Source organism: Ptychodera flava, chromosome 2 (genome assembly GCF_041260155.1).
Source record: "Ptychodera flava strain L36383 chromosome 2, AS_Pfla_20210202, whole genome shotgun sequence".
In the NCBI taxonomy this organism is placed as follows: domain Eukaryota; kingdom Metazoa; phylum Hemichordata; class Enteropneusta; family Ptychoderidae; genus Ptychodera; species Ptychodera flava.
In genome coordinates this window covers 30,469,488-30,494,765 of record NC_091929.1, presented here as the reverse complement: position 1 = coordinate 30,494,765, position 25,278 = coordinate 30,469,488, and the positions used below count along the sequence as shown (strand labels likewise).

General features: G+C 37.7%; 2 protein-coding genes across 2 annotated transcripts; both read right to left on the bottom strand.

Moving 5' to 3' along the window:
- Window positions 1-253: 253 nt before the first annotated feature.
- Window positions 254-4,978, bottom strand: LOC139147864 (uncharacterized). Its single transcript, XM_070719081.1, has 2 exons — window positions 4,754-4,978; window positions 254-3,949 (listed from the first exon to the last, which is right to left on the bottom strand). Exons 1-2 carry the CDS (start codon window positions 4,904-4,906, stop codon window positions 2,168-2,170), a joined length of 1,935 nt encoding a protein of 644 aa, XP_070575182.1. The 5' UTR covers window positions 4,907-4,978; the 3' UTR covers window positions 254-2,167.
- Window positions 4,979-11,675: 6,697 nt separating this feature from the next.
- Window positions 11,676-23,811, bottom strand: LOC139118895 (uncharacterized). Its single transcript, XM_070682457.1, has 3 exons — window positions 23,673-23,811; window positions 19,910-20,038; window positions 11,676-16,901 (listed from the first exon to the last, which is right to left on the bottom strand). The coding sequence occupies exons 2-3, from the start codon at window positions 20,030-20,032 to the stop codon at window positions 15,129-15,131; spliced, it is 1,896 nt and encodes a 631-aa protein (XP_070538558.1). The 5' UTR covers window positions 20,033-20,038; window positions 23,673-23,811; the 3' UTR covers window positions 11,676-15,128.
- Between the last annotated feature and the right edge of the window lie 1,467 nt (window positions 23,812-25,278).

Genomic DNA, 25,278 nt, shown 5'->3' with positions numbered 1-25,278 from the left:
GTGTGTCTTTATGTTTCTCTGTCTGATGGAGCGATATGTCAAGAACAGCCTATCAGATAGGATTCAAATCTAGTACATATTTTTTAGGAACGGCAAGAAGTGATTAGCTTCTCAATGAATATGGCTTGCATAATTAATACTAATTTGCATGATAATTTCTTCCGAAATCAGATATTCTAACAAAGACAGTATCATATTTGATGAATCGTCTTTACAGATATTAATCAAGGAAACATATGACAGATTTCAATGTCATGTACAGGTTTTATGGGCATGGCAAAAATCATTTGCATATTTAACGCACTTTTAATATAAGGATTATATATCTGACTGACCAAATTTGATGAAGAAATGAAAGTCACATTGCATTTTTAAATTAGCGTCTTACTAATTGGTGCATAAAACGAACTTTCCCAAATGGGAATATATTACCATACCAGCCTTAACAAAAGTTGATGAAACTTACTTTGTACATTCAAATACCATAATACGACAGTAATGAAAGTCCATTTGCATCAACTAATTTCTATTTTGCATGTTTAACGATTTTGCCTCATTAAGGTTATATATCTGGATTGACTCAACGAAAGTTGACAACATTTGCTGTGTAGATTGAAAATATCGCAATATAATTTTGATTAAGGCTTTTAGCATTTTTACATCAGCTATTACCTTATTTGTACATTTAACGGACTTCACTAATTATGAATATATCTCTGGATAGACTTGATAAAAGTTGATGAAACATGCTCTCTACGGTGAAGATACAATAATATAACACAAATGAAAGTCATCTAGCACTTCTGCATCAGCTAATTACCAATATGACGCAAAACAAAATCAATAATCCAAATCATACAAGGTAATAAATTACCAGGTCCTTTCGTATTAAAATATCAAAAAGAAAATATTTACAAGGTAATGAAGGACAATCTTGAACCATGAATATAATCATAAGTGGTGGTACCAGGTGTCCGGAATGGGTACCCGTAGCCTGCTACCATGCTACACCCGTTAAGCATGGCCATGAATTGTCAATATCAATGGCAACTCAGTGAAGCTATCGTATAAGGTCAAAGTTGCATATTTAATTTTAATCTAATGATACTCTTTTGTTAATTTGAATTTTCAATAACAAAATTTACCTATCAGGTACCAAAGCAAGGAATATGACACAAATTATGACCTTAAACGCCGCACAATTATGCTAAACATCTCCTAAGATAATCGGCACAATTATACAAATACCCTTGTGAAATGATAATGGAATCCTCTGCAATCACTATTCTGAATTTTAAGATTGATTAGAGAGCAAGCCACGTTATTTCACATAATTAATTGAAGGAACAATCGCCGTGCCTTTGATAATATTTGCATTTTTTCTATAAAACAAGTACATTTTCTTCTTCCTCCTTGACATTATTTTGGGAGCGAAACAAGAAAAAGATCTTAATTTACAGTCAGAACAAGATACTTAAAATCCACACAAGGTACAGCTTAAGGAGTGGTAACTATTCTTCTTACAGGAGAAAATACTATTTGTCCAGGCCAACTTCCTATATAATACGCTACAACAAAGTTCAGCAAATACCATCATCGAACATGAAATGGACGCGACCCTCGACAGGAGCGTCAAAGTTATAAGTAAATCCTCTGTTATCAGTAATATTTTGAGGCATAGTTCACGCCCACCTACTGTCTATGATTTAAAACTGTGTCAACACGTGAAGGTGAACATCTCTTGAAGAAGCATGACGCTAATTTCACGGTCAGCTGATGAATACAAAACTCTTCCTGGCTGCTTGAGGTCAATGCCATCGCAATTACCTCTTTTAGTCCTCAAACTTTTAGGATGTTCGGTCACCCAATATGATCATGAGAAATTAAAATAATCTCTATCTTCGAGAATGTTGTCTATCAACATTGTTGTTTGAGATTCTACGTTGGGCCCTGTATTCTCAGACGGAAGGTTAAAGGACTTTAGACAGGTCTTCAACGTACATATGTTCTCAAACTCATTCTTAGAGTAATGTGGAAAATACGCCGCCATCGAGGCTGTTCAGTACACTAAAGTAATGGACATAGGTAATAAATAGGTTTCACCAATCAAACATATCATCAAATACTTGTCTTAGTCTAGGTCTATCGGAGCTTGCATTGAAGATATTCACTTGTTTTTATCGTCGTCATGCTGTACCTTAGAGAAAGTCCACTCTAAATTTCTCTCATAACCATTTAGCTGGGTAACCCGTCGTTTATTTATTTTCCATTTGTGTGGCATTACTCGGTTCAGCTCGAGCCTGAAATCACGCAGCTTGAGTCCATCATGCTCCAAGATGTCCTTGAATTTTGGGATATCCTTCCGTCGAGGTAGCTCTCCAGACTTCCTGATACGATGCATCAGGAAAACTGCTCTGAGATACTTTACCAATGGTGTCACCATGTCATGATACTCTTTGTACGCAGCCGTCGAGACGTAGAATCCAAAATCGCTGAACGGAATACCTGTGTCCTTTGCTACGGCAGATTGAAATTGGAAAGGTCCCATAAAATAGTCTTTAGGGATTGGATTTGGGTCTGTGGTCTTCAAAAAATCTATCCAATTCATCAGTTCTGTGATGAGAACTGCATTAGAGTTTGAACTGTTTAGAAATGGTTTGAAAAAATCCAGGATAGCTGGCAAACCGTAATAAGCAGCTAGATTGGATGTGGTGATACGATCATACTTGTTCAATTCGAACTTATCTTGAAGCTGAAAACAGCTACCGAGAAGAACTCGGAAAAACGCGTGACCAGCCTTCAAGTGACATATGAAACTATTCATCAAAGAAGATATATAGGTACTGTACATTTGTGCAACGCAATTTGCACCATAGTGAGAACTGGCCTCCAAGTAATCCCAACCACAAAAAGGGGATATATCCGAGCCAATGGTATATATCAGTGGTTCCTGGTTGAACATCTGGGCTATAAACCTTGTCTGTGAATTGTCTGATAATTGCATCATTAGCGATTTATCATGAAGAGGATTTTTGATCAACAGTGTAACATTTTGACAAACCGTCTGGTTTACTTTTCTGTCGGCAGACGACAGCATCATACCAGTTTCCCACCATTCTTGCAGTGATTCGCGATGGCGCTCAGGGACGCCACCAATATAAATTGACCATGCAGATTCGGTATCCGGGTAGATCGTTTTCATGGCTTGGAATTGATCGCGGATATGGGACTCAGGCCCACCCCTTTCTGATGAAGTCAACCAAGCAGCCCAGACAGTCTTCAACTCTTTAAGATTATTTACTGAAATATTTAGCTTATCTGACGTCATTTTTGCCAACATCTTTTCGTCAATCTTCATTAATTCTTTGAGGGCATTTGCCAAACTCTGGTTGTGTTCTTCAGTGATGCACAATGAATACCATAATTGAACTAAGGTGTCTGACGTGTAGTTGACATCATCTGCTGTGAACATCATATACAAGAACAATACGTTCTTAGCCAGTACGTGAGCATCACAGTCATTCAAGTTGAATTCAATTCGACCTTTAAACTCTTTTGGAAGCGAGGCTACAGTCTTGATGACGTTTCTCAGGTCTCCTACCCCAGCAAGAAGAAGAGACAATTTGTCAGAGTAATCGCCACCACTCCATTCGTTCTGTTGTAGTTTTAACAGATCAACTGCTGGTGAGTTACCCCAGTAATAGACGCCAACATATTTTGGGACAGAGTCTACCCTTGCAAGCTGGGCCTTATCATCCGGAAATTGAGACAGTTGGACGATATCATCTTGTACATCTAAACATTTGGTCTTGTGTTTTCGCCAGTCTTTCATTTGGCAGTCCTTGTCACAGTACCATTCCACTGAACAACCAGAGCATTGTTTTGTTGTGGATGTTTTCCTGTGACAGTGCCCGCATTCATGAACTTTCATTGCAAATTTGCACTCGATCTGAAATAGACAAGACAATGTGACTGCGTATAACCAGTAGCCTACTTAAAACTCAAAGAGCTTCTCAAGAATCTCTGACGAACCTAAAAGTTGATGCCATGGCGTGGCATGTCTTGTGCACCACCCCGTCTTCTTTATCTTTCAATACCGAACAGACTTAATCTCTAACAAATGCTGTAATTTCCTAAGAGTTTTACAACAAATAGTTTTGACTTCCAATAAATCAGTAGAGTAGTGGTGGCTACCACGCCACTTGACAAAGAAAGGCTAAGGACGGAACATTATACCTTGTAAGAGTGGTCGAAACTTAGGATATATGCAATATGTGGTTTAAATGTGTGGCATATCTGAGGAGTTTGTAGAGCTTATTTCTTTTCAGAATTCCTCACTTTTTTAAACTTTCTGTCCCGTTCATTTTTTCAAAAGCAAGAGCAACTGCCTTTCATGACTCTCTTTGTGCAGCAGCTTCTATTTATTCCATCAACCCCAAAGTTGTTATCGTCGTTCCCCTCGCCATAAAAGTGTTGTGCTCAATCTCAGCACTAATAATCCATGTTGATTGACCAACCTACTTTTACTTTTGCTGGGCATAGATTTAAAATGCATTACATTTTATTTTAATGTAATCTTACAAATAAGACATACATATTATATAATCAATCGCCATGGTAAGGATTGAAGCCAGAGATGAGTGGCCTTCGCACATCAAACAAACGGCCTTCGTTTTGACCGAAGGATTTACAATTTAAGAGTTGACCGAAGGTTTTACAATTTAAGAGAATTTTAGACTACTATGATACTGACCTCATGTCTAAACTTGTCTTCTTTCATACACTTTCTACGACAGTACAGACCCAAAATCACACTGCGGACACTTGACAGTCCCTGCACGGCCACAACGCCAACACGCCCCAATAAGAGAATCCATGTCAAACTGAAGAAATAAAAAAATATCATGAGAACTCACTGATAAGATACTATTTTTATATGCAAATCATTCTAGATTCATTGATTTTCACTTAGTTAGATCCCAATGATACTAGTGAAAACACGCAGACACATTGCGCTTTGTGCGTCACATTGCACCAGCTTCTGTGTCACACTACACATTGCACATTATGTTACATTGACTCTTCTGTATCTCACTACACTACTTATTGCACTGTTTCATTGCATCTCCGTGTCACACTAAACACTACACATTGCACCTGTATCACACTACACTCTGCATCGTGTGTCACATTTCCCCTGTGTCACATCACACATTGCATATTGTGTGTCACACCACACATTGCACCTTGTGTTACGTTGTACCTTCTGTTTCACACTGCACATTGCAACTTCTGTTTCAATTGCTCCTCCTTCGCACACTACACACCACACATTGCACTGTCACATTACACATTCTGTGCTATACTACACACTAAATATTGCACATACTGAGTCACACCAACAGAGCATCTTTTCAATAGTAATAACAAGGAATAAATGTAACAAAAACACCTGAAGGTGCATTATATGCAAATTACATCTGTAGGTCAGCTCTCGTCTGAACTCCTATCGCCATACATGGGCCTCTATTTCAGACTGTGCGATTTCCGTGTTTAAGTCTATGAACTGGATAATATTTTGTTATAAAGATAAGCTCGGAACAAATCATTTGCATACCAGAATCTGCTACGCCATGACGTCACAGTACACTAATTTACATCGTTTGGCAAAGTGAGTTCATTATCTCAGTCCGAAAAGCTGAGCATCCGATTTGTGAGAACAGACAGCGAATGTATAAGAGACTGTTACATGGAGGTAAAACTTATAAAAATCGGAAACGTGCAAAAGGGTTGATTTCGTCATCGAGAAACTGTGGTTCTGTTGAATGCATGCTTGTAAACTGGTCTCTACAGCGTCGACTCATAATCATCCTTCACATAACGATGGGGAAGCCGTGGCAAGGAACTTCAAATTAGAGTTAGCTTATCTAGCATCTCTCACAAGTTGATGAAATGATGTACCCTTTTTGTTTGTTATTGTTCTGGATAGCTCACAATAACAACTACCGATGTAAAGTTAAAGGGAGGGTGTCTACTCAAAGGTTGCCAGGGACCCCTACGACCGATGTAAACACTGTATCTAGGGTACGTTGGCGACTGATGAAAGTTAAAACATGTTTGTTAACAATGAATATCGTAAAATTTAAATGTTGCAGCTATGTTGAATTGATGCATGTAGATATCATACCTGAAATACATTGTTTGTAAACAAGAAAGTCGACGTCGCACACGTGCAGTTCCGACGACACCCTCCCTTTAAGGCCAGGAACAAAAACAATAAGACCGAGTGTTGTGCGCCACGCCGCGTCGACGTCGTGGGGATTCCAGGAATGCAAAATGAAAGCAATTTTCAAACTAGACCTCGTACATATATAAGTTTATTTTTGCAGGTAGACAGCTTTGCACGATGTAAGTTGACATTTATTCAACACTGTTGTGGTATTTTTAACGTAGAAATTGTTAATCTTCAAGACACAAATATTTTTTATGCTAGTACCAGGAATTGACAGGTTACACTTTTAATAAAAACGATTGTCATTTAGTGACTAAGCTTCATTGACGCTGATGATACTTGTTGGAATTATCTGAAGCGATTGGGTCCAGGACGATAAGGATAATTGTACGTCAGAAACGAAGACTTAATAACAGAAAGTAATGACAGAGCCTATCACGGTAATGCAATTCGCCTCGCAAGTGAAAGACTTAGACTTTTGCCCTACTTTCCTAAATGAAACTTTCACCCATTCCTTAACCAAATCACGAATGAAAGCCAGGGTCCCCGTGCAAAGTTTGCTACAAGAAAAACAAAGTGCCTAACATTTACAGCCATTTGAAATTCAAAATGGCCATAATCTGCCATGTTAACTCTCCGAGAAAAAATATCGATTTTAGAAAAAAACTGAGATCGTGAAACTGTTTACTACTCCTGGAGTTTTAAAATGAGCCGCCATAAGTGCTAAGATCAGAAAAGAATTGTAAAACTTTGAGCGTCCCAAATATTTGTCCCGGGGTACATTCTACCCTTACGACCCCATTGAAAAAAGTCAACATAATGAAATAGCTCGTACTGGTGATTGTTGTGCCTCGATAACAGGCGATTGTTTAGGTCACCAGAAACCTTGTCGTTTCCAGGAAATTAAAAGGAAAGTAGTTTTAAAACTGATATTTGCTTAAATTTGACCACTGTAACTTAACTTCAAAAGGTGCTTGGAGTTTTTACGAAGTCGTTATCGATGTCTGTGCTATGTAATTCTTACCCAAAATCACAAGGACGACAATGTTGTTATTGCCGTCTAACTTTACCAGCTGCCAGTTGCTAATGCAAACACTGCATGTTGCATACAGGCGCGTGTAATGTTACAGTTACACATCAATCTATCACAAGTAAAAGGCCAACTTTCTCTCAAAGTCATAGACATTAGAATAACAATTAGTGGGAGGGTGGGAGGTTTCAGAACAATAGTTTAGACATACCTATGACTACAGAATAATGACGTTATCGTCATAGAGGTCACTTGCTTGTGCTCCGCTCCTGGCCATAAATGTTAAACTCGATACGCATGCTCAGACGGTCATCTCAGTGGGCGAATCGCTCTGTCAAGAACAATACCTTGTTTATTCTCGCTCTAGGGTCTATGATTTATACGTTGTTCAGTGTTGTACAGTCAATTATCTCAATTATTCTTCAATTTCATTATTTCTCTTGTATTTATTTATGTATTTGTTCGTGTGTCTATATATTTGTCTATAGATAGTGTTTCTTTCTTTCTTTATTCCTTTGTTTGTTTGTTTGTCTATTGTGACTTCCCTGCGGACTGGGCCCAATCGCTTGGCTTTTCTCCAAGTCAACAGCAGTTACTGGCTGGCCTAGTGCCTTCACACAACGATCAAAGCAGAGTCTATTGATTCAATTTATTGTGTTGTGATTTTTATGCCCGTAAACTTGGGGCGGCAAGAGTTCCTTTATTGGCCCCTCATACCTGGAAATCACTTTAATCACAGACTTTCCTCGGAAGAAGCACTTCAAAAACAACTTGTGGAGGGATTTTGAATTAGGGGTAGGGTTAGTTTTAGTGTTAGCATACTTTTTTTCCATATTTTTTTATTGCAAATAAACAAGACACAAGAACAACGTACAAAACAGAGAGACTACAAAAACAGGAGGCAAAAGGAAGGAAAAACAAAAAAACAACAAAATGGCACTGTCTTTACAAAAAAAAATACCAAGGAATTTAAAGAGTCACTTCAAAAAAGGGTAAAAGGATTTGCCATTTCAACCTAAAGCTTTCCATCTTTCCAGTCTTTTTAGCAATACTTCTTTCTGTGAAAAGGACATGTCTTACTTTTACTAGGAAGATTGAAAAGGATGGCGTTTTGCACAAAAAACGATTGGAATACAAATAATATTTTGCTATTAACAACAAGTGGTTTAAAAGTTCGTTCCTTTTATGTGGTAGTACTCCAAAAACAACATCTTTACATGTCAAATCTAAAGCATGATTTGTCTTTTTGTGAAAGAATAACTGGAAAGAGGCCCAAAAGTTGCTAGCTTCTTGACAATTCCAAAACAAGTGTTCTATATTTTCTTCTGAATTACAGTACGAACAGAGTGGGGTATCCTTAATCTTATTTTTATATAGAAACAAGTTTGTAGCTAAAATGTGGTGCATAACTTTAAATTGGAAAAAATTCTCAGTTTTGTCTCTTTTGTTGTTGAATAAATTAATAACCATGATTTTTTCCATTCTACATTGTTTGCATAATTTTGTTTAGAATATACAATCTCTGATGATGCAGGCTGGCACCCTAGGGTTAGCATACTTAAAAGTGTTATATATCGTACCTAAAAAATTTTGGCATAGGGCCTTATAAGGTACTCTTTCCCCCAGGGCAAGTCTAAACTGCCCCGGCGAATGAAATATTCTGGTTGCTGTACCACAGCTACTCAGTTTCCGAATTTTTCTCGTTGTTTGTTTGTTAGCGATTACATATATAGGTGGAGTGAATAACAAATTAGCTGAAAATAACGATGTATGTTTGTTTGAAATAAAGCAATAAATAAAACATCAAATTTAAAATGATAGCCAGAACAGCATGTACATTCTGCCCGAATTAACAGTCTGCTCGGACAAACACTTTGAAGGATACGATTCTCAAGGAGTGCAAGCTACGCTACCTTTTGAATCACTCACACGAATTTCAACTCTTGAAAACAACGCCTAATTCACTACCCAGTGGATGGGTGATAGACCCAGAAGGTAGCCAAGATTGCACCGCTTGAGAAAGTTATACTATAATGCAATTGCCTTGGCGGAGTGTTAGTTCCAGGATAGTGTGCGTGCTGTGCTTGCTCTCATTTGCAAATGCGTAGCGTGAAGTATATTTTCACTGTTGTTACTTGGCTGCATCTTGGAAGTTTAATCATTTCTTGCTCATATACCAATGGAGAAACTGTCCGCGAATGTTATCGCTCGATGTCATATCTATCAGACGACAGAGGGCGCCGTTATACAATCAATTTGTTCAATAAGCGAAGTGGTAAGCTATAAGGTGCTAGTATTGCAAGAGATGGATCGATGACTCAATCAGAATTTTAGTTGAAAGTTTGAGAAGCTTGTTCAGTGTAAAGAGCGGTGCTGATTTGGAACAATGTAGTCTTATTGACCCCAATCGAAACAGATTTGTAAGTTTTAGTAAAATTTCATTTGTTCACATTTTCAGCTCTGCAAATGCTATTCTATGTAAAAAGTTATGCTTATTACAGAAAACAGCAATGTTATTGACCCTACTTACGACAACATTGCCAAGTTGACCTATTTTTTGATCAATATGGTAAAATTTAGTCACGTTTCTAAAAAGTGATTTCTTTCACATTTTTGGTTCTGAGGATCCTTTTGTATGGATACATTTTTATGCTCAAACAGTCATCCCACTAAAATATACAGGTATAAATTACTGCAACAACCCACTTATCCTTGAAACGAACTGCCAATGATGTTCTGGGATCATTAACATAACTTCAAAATGTCAAAGTAAACCTACCTTCAAATAACTTTTGCTAGCTTCATTCATTAACATGTTCTTAACACTTCGTAAAGTTAACTTTTTATCAACCGCAAATTTTCGAACATCTTCGGTTCAATTTTCCTCATAATATGAAATCAGCATATGTGCATCTGTGTAACCGCATAGAGTGCAGTTTATTTCGCAAGAGTTGTAAATTCCAATATTTAATACTCTCCAACTTGAAGAAAACAAGTTCCCGTTCTCTGGAAAAATTCATATTTGAGTCTTCCATGCTGGTCGTTATTGCCATGGTTTGACAGTACCTTTTATTGAGGTCGTCTGGATACCTGGCTTCTCCACCATGTGTTCAATACACTGTTATATCTCTTCCTTTTACAGCATCTGGGTTGAGGTACCGGTCTGGGACCGTAATGCTTTTTCTCCGTGTCTGTGAGGCGACACATATGTTTTCGGTTGTGATCACCACTTTAGATCTTTAATTCAAAACAACAATGGTACGGTCAAGACACAACTTCTAAATCTTCAACTCTGCCCTACTATGCTTTATTTTACTCCTCAACGCTCTGACTAGAAATTGCACATCTTTAATATTTTTTCAAATCTACATATTATAATGTATAGATGACTTAGCATACAGCTTTAATTAAATACAAATAGGTCAGAAAATATTAAAGGACAGGAAATATTGTCAAAAATTGTCAAGTGATCTTTCAACTTGAAGTCTGAGTCAACCTCGTCATTTCTAATGACATTAGCATATGTAAAACAATACATCACTCAACACAAGACAAATGGTTACTTCAAATTAAGAGTGTAAACAGGCTTAGTGAATCACACGAAGCGATATCTGCTTATTATGGGTCAAGTTGAGTACTAAAGGTCAACTTTAAACATCCAAAATCATCGGGGAGGGGATGCGGAAGGTGTTACACTATTGGTCAAGGAAGGGGATTTGAAAGGTGTTACAAAAAGCGCTATCGTCACCTTCTCTTGGTTAATGTGGCAATGATATATCGGGTCTTTGTTGAATAATGTAAATGACAAAGTGGAGGTTCGTGAAAATGAAAACCGGCTACAAAATAAAGCGATCAGCATTTTGAACTCACATGTTCACAAACGTGAGCTAATGTTGTGTTTCTATGACTGTCTGCCTGCATGTCTGATGGCGCGATATCTCAAGAACGGCTTATCAGCTAGGATTCAAATCTGGTACATATATTTTTTAGGAATGGTAAAAAGTGATTAGCTTTTAAGTGGATGTGGCTTGCATAATTAATACTAATTTGAACAATTATTTGTTCATAAATCATATATTCCCAGAATGACGGGATCATATCTGATGACTCTTCTTTACAGATATTAGTCAAGGAACCATATGACAGATTCCAATGTCATGTTAAGGTTTTGAGGACATAGCAAACCCCATTTGCATATTTAACAAACATTAATTATGCGGGTTATATATCTGGATTTACTTGACCAATGTTGACTTATGTTATGAAAGTCACATTGTTTTACATGAGCTGCTTACTACTTTGCACATAAAACCAACTTTCCTTATTAGGGATATATATATCCTAACAACCTTGACCAAAGTTGATGAAACTTACCAAGTACATTCAAATGCTATTATATATATAATAATATACGAGTAATGAAAGTCAATTTGTATCAGCTTATTTGCTTTTTTGCATGTTAAAGAACTTTCCTAATTAGCTATATATCTGCATTGACTGAATATAATTTGAATGAAAGTCGTTTAGCATTTTTAAATCAGTTAATAACTTATTAGCACATTTAACGAATTTCCTAATTATGAATATATCTTTGGATAGACTTGACAAGAGTTGATGAAACATGCCATGTACGTTGAAGATACCATCATATATAATACTAATGAAAGTCATCTGCCATTTTCATATCAGGTGATTACTAATTTGCATATTTAATGACATTTACATTCGTAATTTTAATATAATGAAACTCTTTTGTTAATTTAAATTTTCAATAACAAAATGTACCTTTCAGGTACCAAAGCAACGAATATAACACAAATCATGACCTTAAACGCACATATATGCAAACAATCTCCTAAGATAATCGGCACAACAATGCAAATACCCTTGTTGTATGCCAATGGAATCAACTGCAATAGCTATTTTGAATTTTACGATTGATAAAAGAGCAAGCCACATAGTTTTACAAAATTATTTGAAGAAACAATCACCGTGCCTTTGATAATATTTACATTTTTTCTATAAAACAAGTGCATTTTCTTCATCCTTGACATTATTTTGGGAGCGAAACAAGAAAAAGATCTTAATTTACAGTCAGAACAAGATACTTAAAATCCACACAAGGTACAGCTTAAGGAGTGGTGACTATTCTTCTTACATGAGAACTTACTGTTTGACCAGTCCAATTTCTTATATAATGCACTACAACACAGTTCAACAAGTACCATCGTCAAACATGAAATAGACGCGTCCCTCGACAGTAGCTTGAAAGTGATTAGTAAATCTTCTATTATCAGTAATACTTTGAGGCGAAGTTCATGCAATCTCTTTAAGGCACCTTCCCAATGGCTCTTTCTAAATGCTTAAAATTTAGTCTTTGCTTTAAAGACAAATTTAACTCTAGACAGTAGAGGTCCCCTCTAGGTCTACTGTCTATAGTTTGAAGAAGCATGAAGCTTACTTCACGGTCAGCCAATGAATACAATAGTCTGCCTGGTTGTTTGTGGTCAATGCCATCACTATTACCTCCTTTAGTCCTTAAATTTTAATGACTTTAGACAGGGCTTCAACGTGCATATGTTCCACACGTATTCTTACAGTAATGTGGAAAATTTACGCCACCATTTCAATCACTGAGGCTGTTCAGTACACTAAAGTAATGGATATATAGAAACCCATCATGTAAATCTCAAGACTCAATTTGGACACCACCAGAAGGTCGCAACTCTAAGCTTGACCTTTACATCAACTGTTTCAGAAACCGAGTCCGTTCTGAAATAATTAATACACAATGTAAACCCCATTACAATATAAGCCATGTAGAGCGTAATGCTGTGAATTCTCTCAGAACGAACCAGAACATTGTCATTAAACAAGCAGACAAGGGTGGTGCCACAGTCATTATGAACAAGTCTGATTACTTACGTGAAGCAGAAAGGCAACTGTCTAATGCAAAGTTCTACACCAAACTACAGAGTGACCCGACCATGCAGTACAAAAGTGAGTTGAAATCTCGTATCCGAACATTTCCTGATGACATCCGGGAAGACAATGTCAATCTAATACCTCAAGATCCTCGCCCAGGAACTTTCTACCTCCTACCGAAGATACACAAATCGGGAAATCCAGGACGCCCTATTATATCGGGCATTGGAGGGGATTTCCGGCCATATTGACACCATTTTGAGACCATATGCCATCACTACACCTAGCTACATTCAAGATACCACCGATCTCCTACGCAAATTACACGATATTTGACAGTTTACCTAACGATACAATACTGGTTACCCTCGATGTTGAGTCGCTATATACAAATATTCCACACGCTGATGGACTTCAAGCTATCAGAGATATAATATCTGATGGAGAAAAGGCCACCTACACCTATAAACTAGCTGAATTTGTATGCAGACAAACGGTACAGCGATTGGCACACGAATGGCACCACAATACGCGAATATATTGATGGCAACCTTAGAAGAAAAATTCCTCAGAACCTACCCCCTCAAACCACGTCTGTACATCCCTTATATTGATGACGTTTTTTTTATTTGGACCCATGGCCTGGATTCGTTGAAAAAATTTTACAGTGATTTCAATTCGTTCCATCATTCCATCAACTTCACCATGTGTTACTCCGAAATTCTGGTAAACTGCCTTGATACTACTATAACAGTTTGTGTTGGCCGGCTAATAACAAGTGTTTATAGCAAACCCACAGACACTCACAGCTATCTTCGACCAGTAAGCTCTTATCCCAGACATGTCTTCCGTTCAATTGTATATAGCCAGGCAATACGTTACTGCAGAATCTGCTTTGAGGATCGCGACCGTAACGAACAACTTGGTCAGCTTCGCCAAACATTTGTCGCCCTAAACTACAATCCTACTGCAGTTGATGAACAGATCAACAGGGTCAGCAATATCGATCGCAATGACCTCCTCCAATGCAGGCAGAAGAAAGACTTACACAGAATCCCACTGGTTGTAACTTGTAGTACACAACTGAAGAAACTGAACAAAACAGTCAATGAACTCCACCCAATCATACGAGAGGACACACTACTCCGAGAAGTCTTCGCGGAAAAAACCGATCATAGCTTATAGGCAGCCTCAGAACCTCAAACAACGCATTGTCACCAGTAAACTTCATACGACCATCCAATCCCATGGAACAAAACCCTGTAACAAAGTAAGATGCAAACTGTGCCCTCTCATCAATACCGCCACCACTGTAGTCAGACCCAATCAGAAGAATTTCAACATCAAAGGATCATATGACCTTGTCTCCAGTAACGTCACCTATGCTATCACCTGTATAAAATGTCCATCCGCTGTATACATTGGCCAAACGGGACAGCCACTGTGGAAACGCATCAACAATCACAAGTTCGATATACAGAGCAGCAATACATATAGACCTGTTGCCGAACACTTTAACCTAGCTGAACATTCTATCAATGATTTCCGTGTGGCCGTGCTGTGAAAGACGCATAGTAAAAGCACCATCCGAAGAGAGACTGAAGAACTCAAAATCATACAATATTTCGACTGTGTCAAAGAAGGACCCAATCGAGATTACGGATTTTTAACACATTACAAATAACTATGTTGGCTGTGTTTTGCCCAAGTTGTTCCTACCATTGTCATCACCCAATAGTATTTTCACACATTTGCTCAAACTCTCATGAACGAGACTGTTGTCTCTGAAAGCTAATGTTATAGTAAAACAGTTGATCAACAGTGTGCTACCCTCAACAATGTTGGTAATGGATAAATAGGTAATAAATGGGTGTCACCAATCAAACATATCATCAAATACTTGTCTTAGTCTAGGATTTTCGGAGTTTGCATTGAAGATATTCATTTCTTCTCATCATCGTCACGCTGTACCTTAGAGAAAGTCCACTCTAAATTTCTGTCATAACCATTTAGCTGGGTAACCCGTCGTTTATTTATTTTCCATTTGTGTGGAATTACTCGGTTCAGCTCGAGCCTGAAATCACGCAGCTTGAGTCCATTATACTCCAAGATGTCCTTGAATTTCGGGATATCCTTCCGTCGAGGTCGTTCTCCAGACTTCCTGATACGATGCATCAGGAATACTGCTCTGAGATACTTTATTAATGGTGTCACCATGTCATGATACTCTTTGTACGCAGCCGTCGAGATGTAAAATCCAAAATCACTCAACGGAACACCTGTGTCCTTTGCAATCAAAGGTCCCATAGAAGAGTCTAAAGGGATTGGATTTGGGTCTGTAGTCTTCAGAAATTTAAACCAATTCATCAGTTCTGTGAGGATAACAGCATTACAGTTTGAACTGTTAAGAAATGGTTTGAAAAACTCCAGGATAGCTGGTAAACCATAATAATCAGCCAGGTTAGATGTGGCGATACGATCATACTTGCTCAATTCAAACTTGTCTTGAAGCTGAAAGCAACCACCCAGAAGAACTCTGAAAGATATATTACCGGCCTTCAAGTGACATCTGAATATATTCATCAAATGAGATATGTATGTACTGTACATTTGTACAACGCAATTTGCACCACAGTGAGAACTAGCCTCTAGGTAATCCCAACCACAAAATGGGAGTATGTCGGAGCCAATGGTAAATATCAGTGGTTCCTGGTTGAACATCTGGGCCATTGACCTTATCAGTGAACTATCTGATAATTGCATCATCAGCGATTTGTCATGCAGGGGATTTTTGATCAACAGTGTAACATTTTGACAAACCCTCTGGTTTACTTTAAAGTCGGCAGACGACAGCATCATACCAGTTTCCCACCATTCTTGCAGTGATTCGCGATGGCGCTCAGGAACGCCATCTATATAATTGGACCATCCGGATTCGGAACCCGGGTAGAGCGTGTTCAAGGTCTTGAACTGATCGAGGATATGGGACTCAGGGCCTCCCTTTTCTGATGAAGTCAACCAAGCGGCCCAGACAGTCTTCAACTCTTTAAGATTAGTTTCTGAAATGTTTAGCTTATCTGATGTCTTTTTGGCCAACATCTTTCCGTCAATCTTCACTAATTCTTTGAGGGCGTCTACCAAACTCTGATTGTGTTTCTCAGTGACACACAGTGAATACCATAATTGAACCAAGGTGTCTGACGTGTAGTTGACATCATCTGCGGTGAACATCATATACAAGAACAAAACGTTCTTAGCCAGTATGTGAACATCACAGTCGTTTAAGGTGAGTTCAACTTGACCTTCAAACTCTTTTGGAAGACAGGCTACAGTCTTGATGACGTTTCTGAGGTCACCAACACCAGCAAGAAGAAGAGACAATTTGTCAGAGTAATCGCCGCCACCCCTGGACCATTCGTTCTGTTCTAGTTTTAAAAGATCAACTGCTGGGGAGTTACCCCAGTAATAGACGCCAACGTATTTTGGGGCAGAGTCTATCCTTGCACGCTGAATTGCATCGTCCGGAAGTTGGGACAATTGGACAATATCGTTTTGTACATCTAAACATTCGATCTTGTGCTTCTTCCAGTCTTTCATCTGGCATTCCTTATCACAGTACCGTTTGACTGAACAGCCAGAACACTGTTTTGTTGAGGACGTTTTCCTATGACAGTGCCCGCATTCATGAACTTTCATTGCAAATTTGCACTCAATCTGAAATAGACAAGACAATGTGACTGTGTTTAAAACCAGTAGCCTACTTAAAAACTCAAAAAGCTTCTCAAGAATCTATGACGAACCTAAAAGTTGATGCCATGGCATGTCGTGTTTAACCACCCTGTCTTTACAATCTTTCAAGGCAGAACAGACTAAGGGGTGGACCATTTGATATCCGGGGGGGTCTGGAAGATTTTGGGGGGCATTATTTTTTTTTCACATGTTCCACTGGATGTTTTTTTTTCCTTGTGAATCCTGGCATTTTTTTTGCATACTTCCTTCAAAGAATTTTTTTAATGCAGTGATGTTGCAAAATCAATCTGTTTATCATACATCAACGGACTTGTACATAAGGGACTTGTGAGTTTCTTTGCCCCGAGGGGACGGTGGATTACGGTGGCTGACCCCCCCCCCATTCCAACTTTCGAAAACAGGGTGACCCCCCTGCGCACGACAAAGGTAAAACAAAAAAGTGGAATATAAATTGAATAATTCAGTGTATATATATATATATATATATTATATATATATATATATATATATATATATATATATATATATATATGTATACCATATATATATACATTCCTTAGACTGAAAGGTTAGGTGATGAGTTTAGCCGTTTACTCACTATCCACGCACAACAGAATGAAAAGCCCCATCTAAGAGTCAGGACCGCCCACATTGTACTGACTGATCCATTAGCTCAGTTGGTAGAGCATCCGTAATGTCTACAGGGGGTGTGGGTTCGAGTCCCGCATGGGTCACTTTTCATTCACCACTGCATTATATATATATATATATATATATATATATATATATATATATATATATATATATATATATATATATATATATATATATATATATATATATATATATATATATATATATATATATATATATATATATAATATATATATATATATATATATATATTATATATATATATATATATATATATATATATATATATATAATTTTTCGAGTATATTTTAAACATTCAGTCATTCAGTGTTTTACATGCAATGAAATTGTTGTCATATCAGTTGTAAGATAGGACCTTAAAAGTGTCAATTCTACAGTTTGAATACAGTATTTTGAACGAGCTGTGAATGTACACCACTCTTTTTATGCACAACCAGATGTCCAGAACTGTTGTAAGAAAAATGTGATTGTGAAATATTAGTGCATGTTGCTTTCTAATACTGAATTCTCATAGAGGAAACAGAAAAGTATCAGGAACTTGTCATGCTTTTCATATGAACTGCAGATTTCATAATGATTAGTACACTTTGCAAAACAGACTTTCAATTAATAGACATCAAGTTATTTCTGACATATATCTCTGATATATTGATTTATTGCGCCCGAAGGGCGCGCCGAAAAATATTAAACATCCAGATATCTCTGATATATATATATATCTGGTACATGAAAGTCATGCAGCTGAAGGGCATATATATTGTTTGATATTTTAAAGAAATGCACCCGAAGGGCGCGCCGAAAAATTTTAAACATACAGATATGTCAGATATAAGTATGTCTGATATAGGACGGGGCTCTGAAAAATATGTCTCATTATCATTAAAGTTAAATACATGCCCGAAGGGTGCGCCAAAATGCAACTGAATAATGAAATTTGTGGCTGGCACAATGCATTTTATGCAAGTATGAGCCGTGTCAAAATTCAAAAACACACTGACCCCCCCCCCCTATTCGGCATTTCAAAAAACATAGTACCCCCTATCACCAAAGTCAAAAACAAGGTGACCCCCATGAATCCTCCGCCCACCCCCCCCCCCCCCCCAGGCCGAAGAAGACTTTATGAATTGCACCCGTTACAACCTGATCCAAATCTTGACCTTGAAGGCGTTTGATATCGTGTCTAACATAGTGTTCTACATTCGCACCATAAATCGGAAGAAAAAGTGTTGACATTGCACTAAAACGGTCACTACTCTGACAATTTGATGCCCCAGTCAAGAATGTAAGATGTATAATAATAAGATTATCAAAAAAATACCTCATAGGATGCACTAGCGATACGCTGCGTGGATGTCCTGGTGCATCCTTTGCGCTATTTTCATTATTAATAACCTCATATTATTAAAGATACGCGCTCGAAGGGCGCGCCGAAAAATGAAACTGAATGATGAAAGTTACATTCCAAAAGGTTCTTGCTGATACTGTGATAGATTTTTTTTCTTCCACATTAGCTTGCCAGTTTTTTTTTCATTAAGTCATCTAAGGCAGAATTTTTTCCCTTGTATCTGCTGGGAATTTTTTTTTCAAAAATCTTCAAGACCCCCCCAGGATATCAAATGGTCCACCCTTAAATCTCTAATGGTGTAATTTCCTAAGAGTTTCACAACAAATCGTTATGACTTTCAATTAATCAGTGCAGTAGTGGTGGCTAGTGCGCCACTTGACAACGAAAGGCTAAGGGATGGAATATTATTATTATATCTTGTAAGAGGTGGTTGAAACCCTTAGGTTATATGCAATGTTTGGTTTAAATGTGTGGCATATCAGTTAAGATTGTAAAGCTTATTTTTCCCGAATTCTTCACTTTTTCAACTTTCTGTCTCTGAAGTCTTTCACAAGCAAGAGCAACTGCCTTTCATGATTCTCTTTGTGCAGCAGCTTATATTTATTCCATCAACACCAAAGTTGTTATGGTCGTTCCCCTCGCCATGAAAGTGTTGTGCTCAATCTCAGCACTAATAATCCATGTTGCTTGACCAACCTATCTTTTGTCGGGCAAAGATTTAAAATGCATCACATTTTATGTTGATGTAATCTTACAAATAGTACATTCATATTGTTACTAGTCAATTGTAAAGGTAAGGATTGAAGCTAGTGAGGCTCCCCCCACCCCCAACGCAGCCTACGCATATCAAACAACTGGTCTCTTTCAGCTGTTCACCATAGGAGTTAGTTTCAGAGAAATGTTTGCATAAAGTCTACTATTTTTCTTTATGTTAGACTACTATGGTACTGACCTCATGTCTAAACTTGTCTTCTTTCATACATTTTCTACGACAGTACAGACCAAAATCACACTGCGGACACTTGACAGTCCCTGCACGGCCACAACGCCAACACGCTCCAATAAGAGAATCCATGTTACACTGAATAAATAAAAAACACCATGCGTACTCACTGATCGGATAATACTGTATTTACGCAAATGTTTTTAGATTCATTGATTTTCATTTTAATATTTACATCCCAATGATACAAGTGAAAATATGCGTCACATTGCACCTTGTGTGTCACATTACACTAGCTTCTGTGTCACACTACACCCTACAAATTGCAACTTCTGTTTCAAATTGAACCTGCTATGTCACGCTAAACACTACATATTCCTCAGTGTGTCACATTGCATCTCCGTAACATTGCACCTGTGTCACACTACACAATGCATCTGTGTCACACTAAACAATGCAATTTGTGTCACATTGCACCTGTGTCACGCCACACATTGCACATTGTGTGTTACACTACACACTGCACATTGTGTCACCTTACGCTTTTGTCACACCACACATTTCACATTGTGTGTCACACTACACATTGCACATTGTGTTACATTGCATCTTCTATGTAACACTGCACATTGCAACTTCTGTTTCAATTGCTGCTTCTTTGCACACTCTTCATTTCACCTTGTGTCACAGTGCACCCGTGTCACACTACACACCACACATTGCACTGTCACATTACACATTCTGTGTCATACTACACACTACACGTTGCAATTACTGTGTCTCACCACCAAAGCATCTTTTCAATAGTAATAACAATGAATGAAATTAAACAAAATATGGCATGCACTGCAATAAGCTATTAACGTCCTCTTTATGCCAAAACAAGACAAATACAAAGACCAAACATAGTGCGAAAGAAGGGAATACAAATCTTGCAGAAAACAGTTTTGAAAATGTATTCAGTCCATAAAATTCAGTGAATCAAGCGACTACAGAGTTAGGGAGCCGTCATTATTTACAGCCTGGGGGTCAGAGGAATGTGAGGGGGTCACTCAAAAAATTGAAAACTTAAAGGGGGTTGCTCAAAATGTGGAGAGGAAGAAAGCGAGGTTACTCAATTTTTTAAGTGAATAAATTGAAACAACTCTCAGATAACACCATTCCACACATCAATTTCTCAAAATCTTCGATGCGAGAGGGGGGACACCCCCCTCTCGTGCTCTCCCTCTTTGGGTATTGTACCAGTTTTACTATCTCAAATTGCACCAGACTGCATTATTGCATACATCAATTTCTCAATTTTTTCACAGGATCTAGGACAAAACTGAACTGTTGTGAATTCATCCTTTATTATCACAGAAACATTATTTTCATTGACTTCAATTCAATAACCATGACATTTAATCATACCATTTTCAGACTTTTCATTTAAAGCTGGCAGCTGAGAAATGACACAAGGAGGTCACGTATTTTCCATCCCTGCATAATTCTTTGTTCTTTAGTCTCTGGCAAACTGAGAACTTTTTTTTACAAAATGTATTGTCATTGTTTGGTTGTTGAATATTGTGACTCAAACACTGATCATGCAAAAAATGTAATAAAGATATCAGTGTTCAATGTAATTTTCTAGCAATTTTACTGAGTGCAAAATTCATTGAAACACCTCTTATACTGGAACTTTACACACATCAATTTCTCAATTTCTCCCCGTACTTTCAAATTCTGCCCAGTCAGATATCCTGATACCCACCCAAGTTAAACAGTACTACAAGGTTGGACACTGATTATAGCGTGAGCTTTTATATCTGTATTTTGTTGTCACTTTGGATTTCATTTTGTTGGTGTCATCTTTTTCAACCGTCGTGAGATAACCGATGATAATATAGCAGAGTACATCAGGATTTCAGGTCTTTATTGCTCTATTTATGAAAAATTTACAAATACATGTATCCCATTTGCATACCAGAAACTGCTACTCCATGACGTCATAGTACACTAATTTATATCGTGTAGTAATGTGAACTCATTATCTCAGTCCGGTATACTAAACATTCGATTTGTGAGTACAGAGCGCGAATGTATAGGAGACTGTTACATAGACGCAGAGCTTAGAAAAAAAATCGGAAACGTGCTAAAGGGTTGATTTTGTCATTAAGAAACTGTGGTTCTGTTGAATGCATTCTCAACTGGTCTCTATTGCGTCGACTCACAATTTTCCTTCACACAACGACGGGGAAGCCATGGCAACGAACGTAATATAGGCCTACAGTACTTGTAATTAGAGTTGTAGCATCTCTCACAAGTTGATGAGATAAGGAGCCCTTTGTTTTAATTGCTATTATTCTAGATAGCTAACAAGAACAACCACCGATGGGAGGGTGTTGTCGGAACTCTGCTCAAATGTCGCTAGGGACTCCTTCAACCGATGTAAACACTGTATCTAGCGTAATGTTGGCAATTAATGAAAGTCAATACATGTTTGTTAACGATGAATATCGTAAAATTTAAATGTTACAGCTGTGTTGACTTGATGCATCTAGATATCATAAAGTCGCACACGCACGGTTTCGACCACATCCTCCCTTTAAGGCCAGGGACGAAAAAAAGAAAGAAAGACCGTGCGCTGCAGTACCCCACGCCGCGTCGACGTCCTTGGGATTCCAGGAATCCAAAATGAAAGAGATTTTCAAACTTTCAATTTATATTATATTTGGTGTTGCGGGTAGAGAGCTGTCACGTTTGTGACAGCTGTCTACCCTCTGTGAAAGTTTTAACGTACGAATTGTTAATCTTCATGACTCAAAATATCGTTTTTATGCTTGCACCAGGAATTGATCAGTCAAACTTTCAAGGAACAGAATACATAATGAAAACAATTGTCCTTCAGTGACTAAGCTTCTTTGGCGCTCATGATACTTGTTGTAATATCTGAGACAATTGGGTGCAGGACGCTAAAGATAATTGTACGTCAGAAACAAAGACATAACCGAATTTAATTACATGGCCTATTACGGCAGTATATAATTCGCCTCGCAAGTGAAAGACTTAAACTTTTGCCCAAATTTTTCTAAATAAAATCTTCAACCATTCCCTCACCAAATCACAAATGAAAACCAGGGATCACCGTACAAAGTTTGCTACAAAAGAAAAAAACTGCCTTACATTTACAGATATTTGAAAGTCGAAAAGGTCACCATCTGCCATGTTAACTCTACGAGTGGAAAAATTCGATTTCAGAAAAACTAAGATCGTGAAAGCGTTTACTACTTCTTTTTAAAATGGGCCGCCAAAAGTGATAGATCAGAAAAAAATAAAACTTTGAGTCCAAAATGTTTGTCCCCAAAGTACATTCTACCGTCACAACCCCATTGAAAAAATCAACATTTTGCAATAGCTCTTACTGGTGATTGTTGCGCTCGGTAAGAGGTAATTGTTTAGGTCACCAGAAACCTTGTCGTTTCCAGGAAATTAAAAAGAAAGAAGTTATAAAACTGATATTTGTTTCAATTGGACCACTGTGCCTGTACTTAAAAAACTGCTTTGAATTTATACGATGTCGTTATCGATGTCTGTGTCATGTAATAATTCCCCCTTCCTTAATCACCATGACGAAAATGTTGTTATTGCCGTCCAATTTTGTCGGCTGCCAGTTTCTAATGAAAACACTTCATGCTACATATAGACTTAGCGTATAACGTTCACAAGTGAAAGTGCCAACTCTCTCTCGAAATCATAGACATTAGAATTACATTTAGTGGGAGGTTTGGCATACCTATGACTTCAGAATAATGACGTTATCATCAAACAGGTCACTTGCTCCTGCTCCGCTCTGTAAAAATCTTCAAATGCGGAATGACCCTTTCTGCTGTGCATAAATGTTAAACTCGTTACGCATGCTCAGATGGTCATTTCCGTGGGCGAATCACTCTGCCGAGACCAAAAACCTGGTTTTCAGTGTTTACAGTCAATAACTTTCATTGAATTTTGTATTTTCTCTTTCATTTATTTATGTATTTATTCGTTTGTTTATTGTTGTATTTCTTTTTTTTTCTTTTCTTTATTCATTTCTTTGTTTGTTTGTTTCTTTGTTCGTTTCTTTGTTTGTTTGTTTCTTTGTCTATTCTCGCTTCCCTGCGGACTGGGCCCCGTCGCCTAGCTTTTTTCGACAGCAGTTACTGGCTGGCCAAGCGCGTTCACCCGATGATCTACACAACAGTCAGCCAGAGTATATTGATTCAATTTATTGTGTTGTTATTTTTTGCTCGCAAACTTGGGGCGGCAAGAGTTCCTTTAATAGGCCCCTCATACCTGGAAATCACTTTTATTGCGGACTTTCCTTGAAAGAAGCACATCAAATACAGCCTTTTGAGGGTTTTTTAATTAGGGTTAGGGTTAGCGTAACTATGAGCATACTTTAAAGCGTTGTATATCCAACCTAAGAAAAACATGGGGTGGGGACCTTCAGGAACTCTTTCTCTTTGGGTAAGTTTAAACTGCCCGAAGAATACAATATTCTGGATGCTCAGTTTCCTCGTTGTTTGTTTGTTTGATTATTTGTTTGTTTGTTAACGAATGCATATATAGATGGAGTAAATAACAATTTAGCTGAAAATTACGATGTTTGTTTGTTTGAAATAAAGCAATAAATAAATTCAATCAAATCAATCAAATGTAAAATGAAAGCCAGAACAGCATGTACATTCTGCCCGAATACACAGTATGATCGGACAAATACTTTGAAGAATACGATTCTCAAGAGTGCAAGCTACGCTACCTTTTGAATCACTCATGCGAATTTCAACTCGTGAAAACAACGCCTAATTCACTACCGAGTGGATGGGCGTTAGACGCAGAAGGTATCCAAGCTTGCACAACTCTTGAGAAAGTTATACTATAATGCATTTACCAAGGCTGAGTGTTTAATAGTTGCAGGAAACTGTGCGTGTTCTGCTGGCTCTCATTTTCAAGTGTGTAGCGTCGAGTATATTTTCACTGTTGTACTTGGCTTCATCTTGGAAGTTTAATCATTCCTTGCTCATATACCAATGGAGAAACTGTCCGCGAATATTATCGCTCGATGTCATATCTATCAGACGACAGAGGGCGCCGTTATACAATCATTTGTTTAACAAGTGAAACGGTAAGGTGCTAGTAAATCGATGGCTCAATCAGAATTTTAGTTGAAAGTTTGAGAAGCTTGTTCAGTGTAAAGAGCGGTGATGATTGGGAAAAATAAAGTCTAATTGACCCAAATCGAGACAGATTTGTCATTTTGACCAATTTATGTTAAAATGGTAACTTTTATTAAAATTCCACTTGTTCACATATTCAGCTTTGAAAATCCTATTCTATGCAAAAGTGATGCTTATTACAGAAAA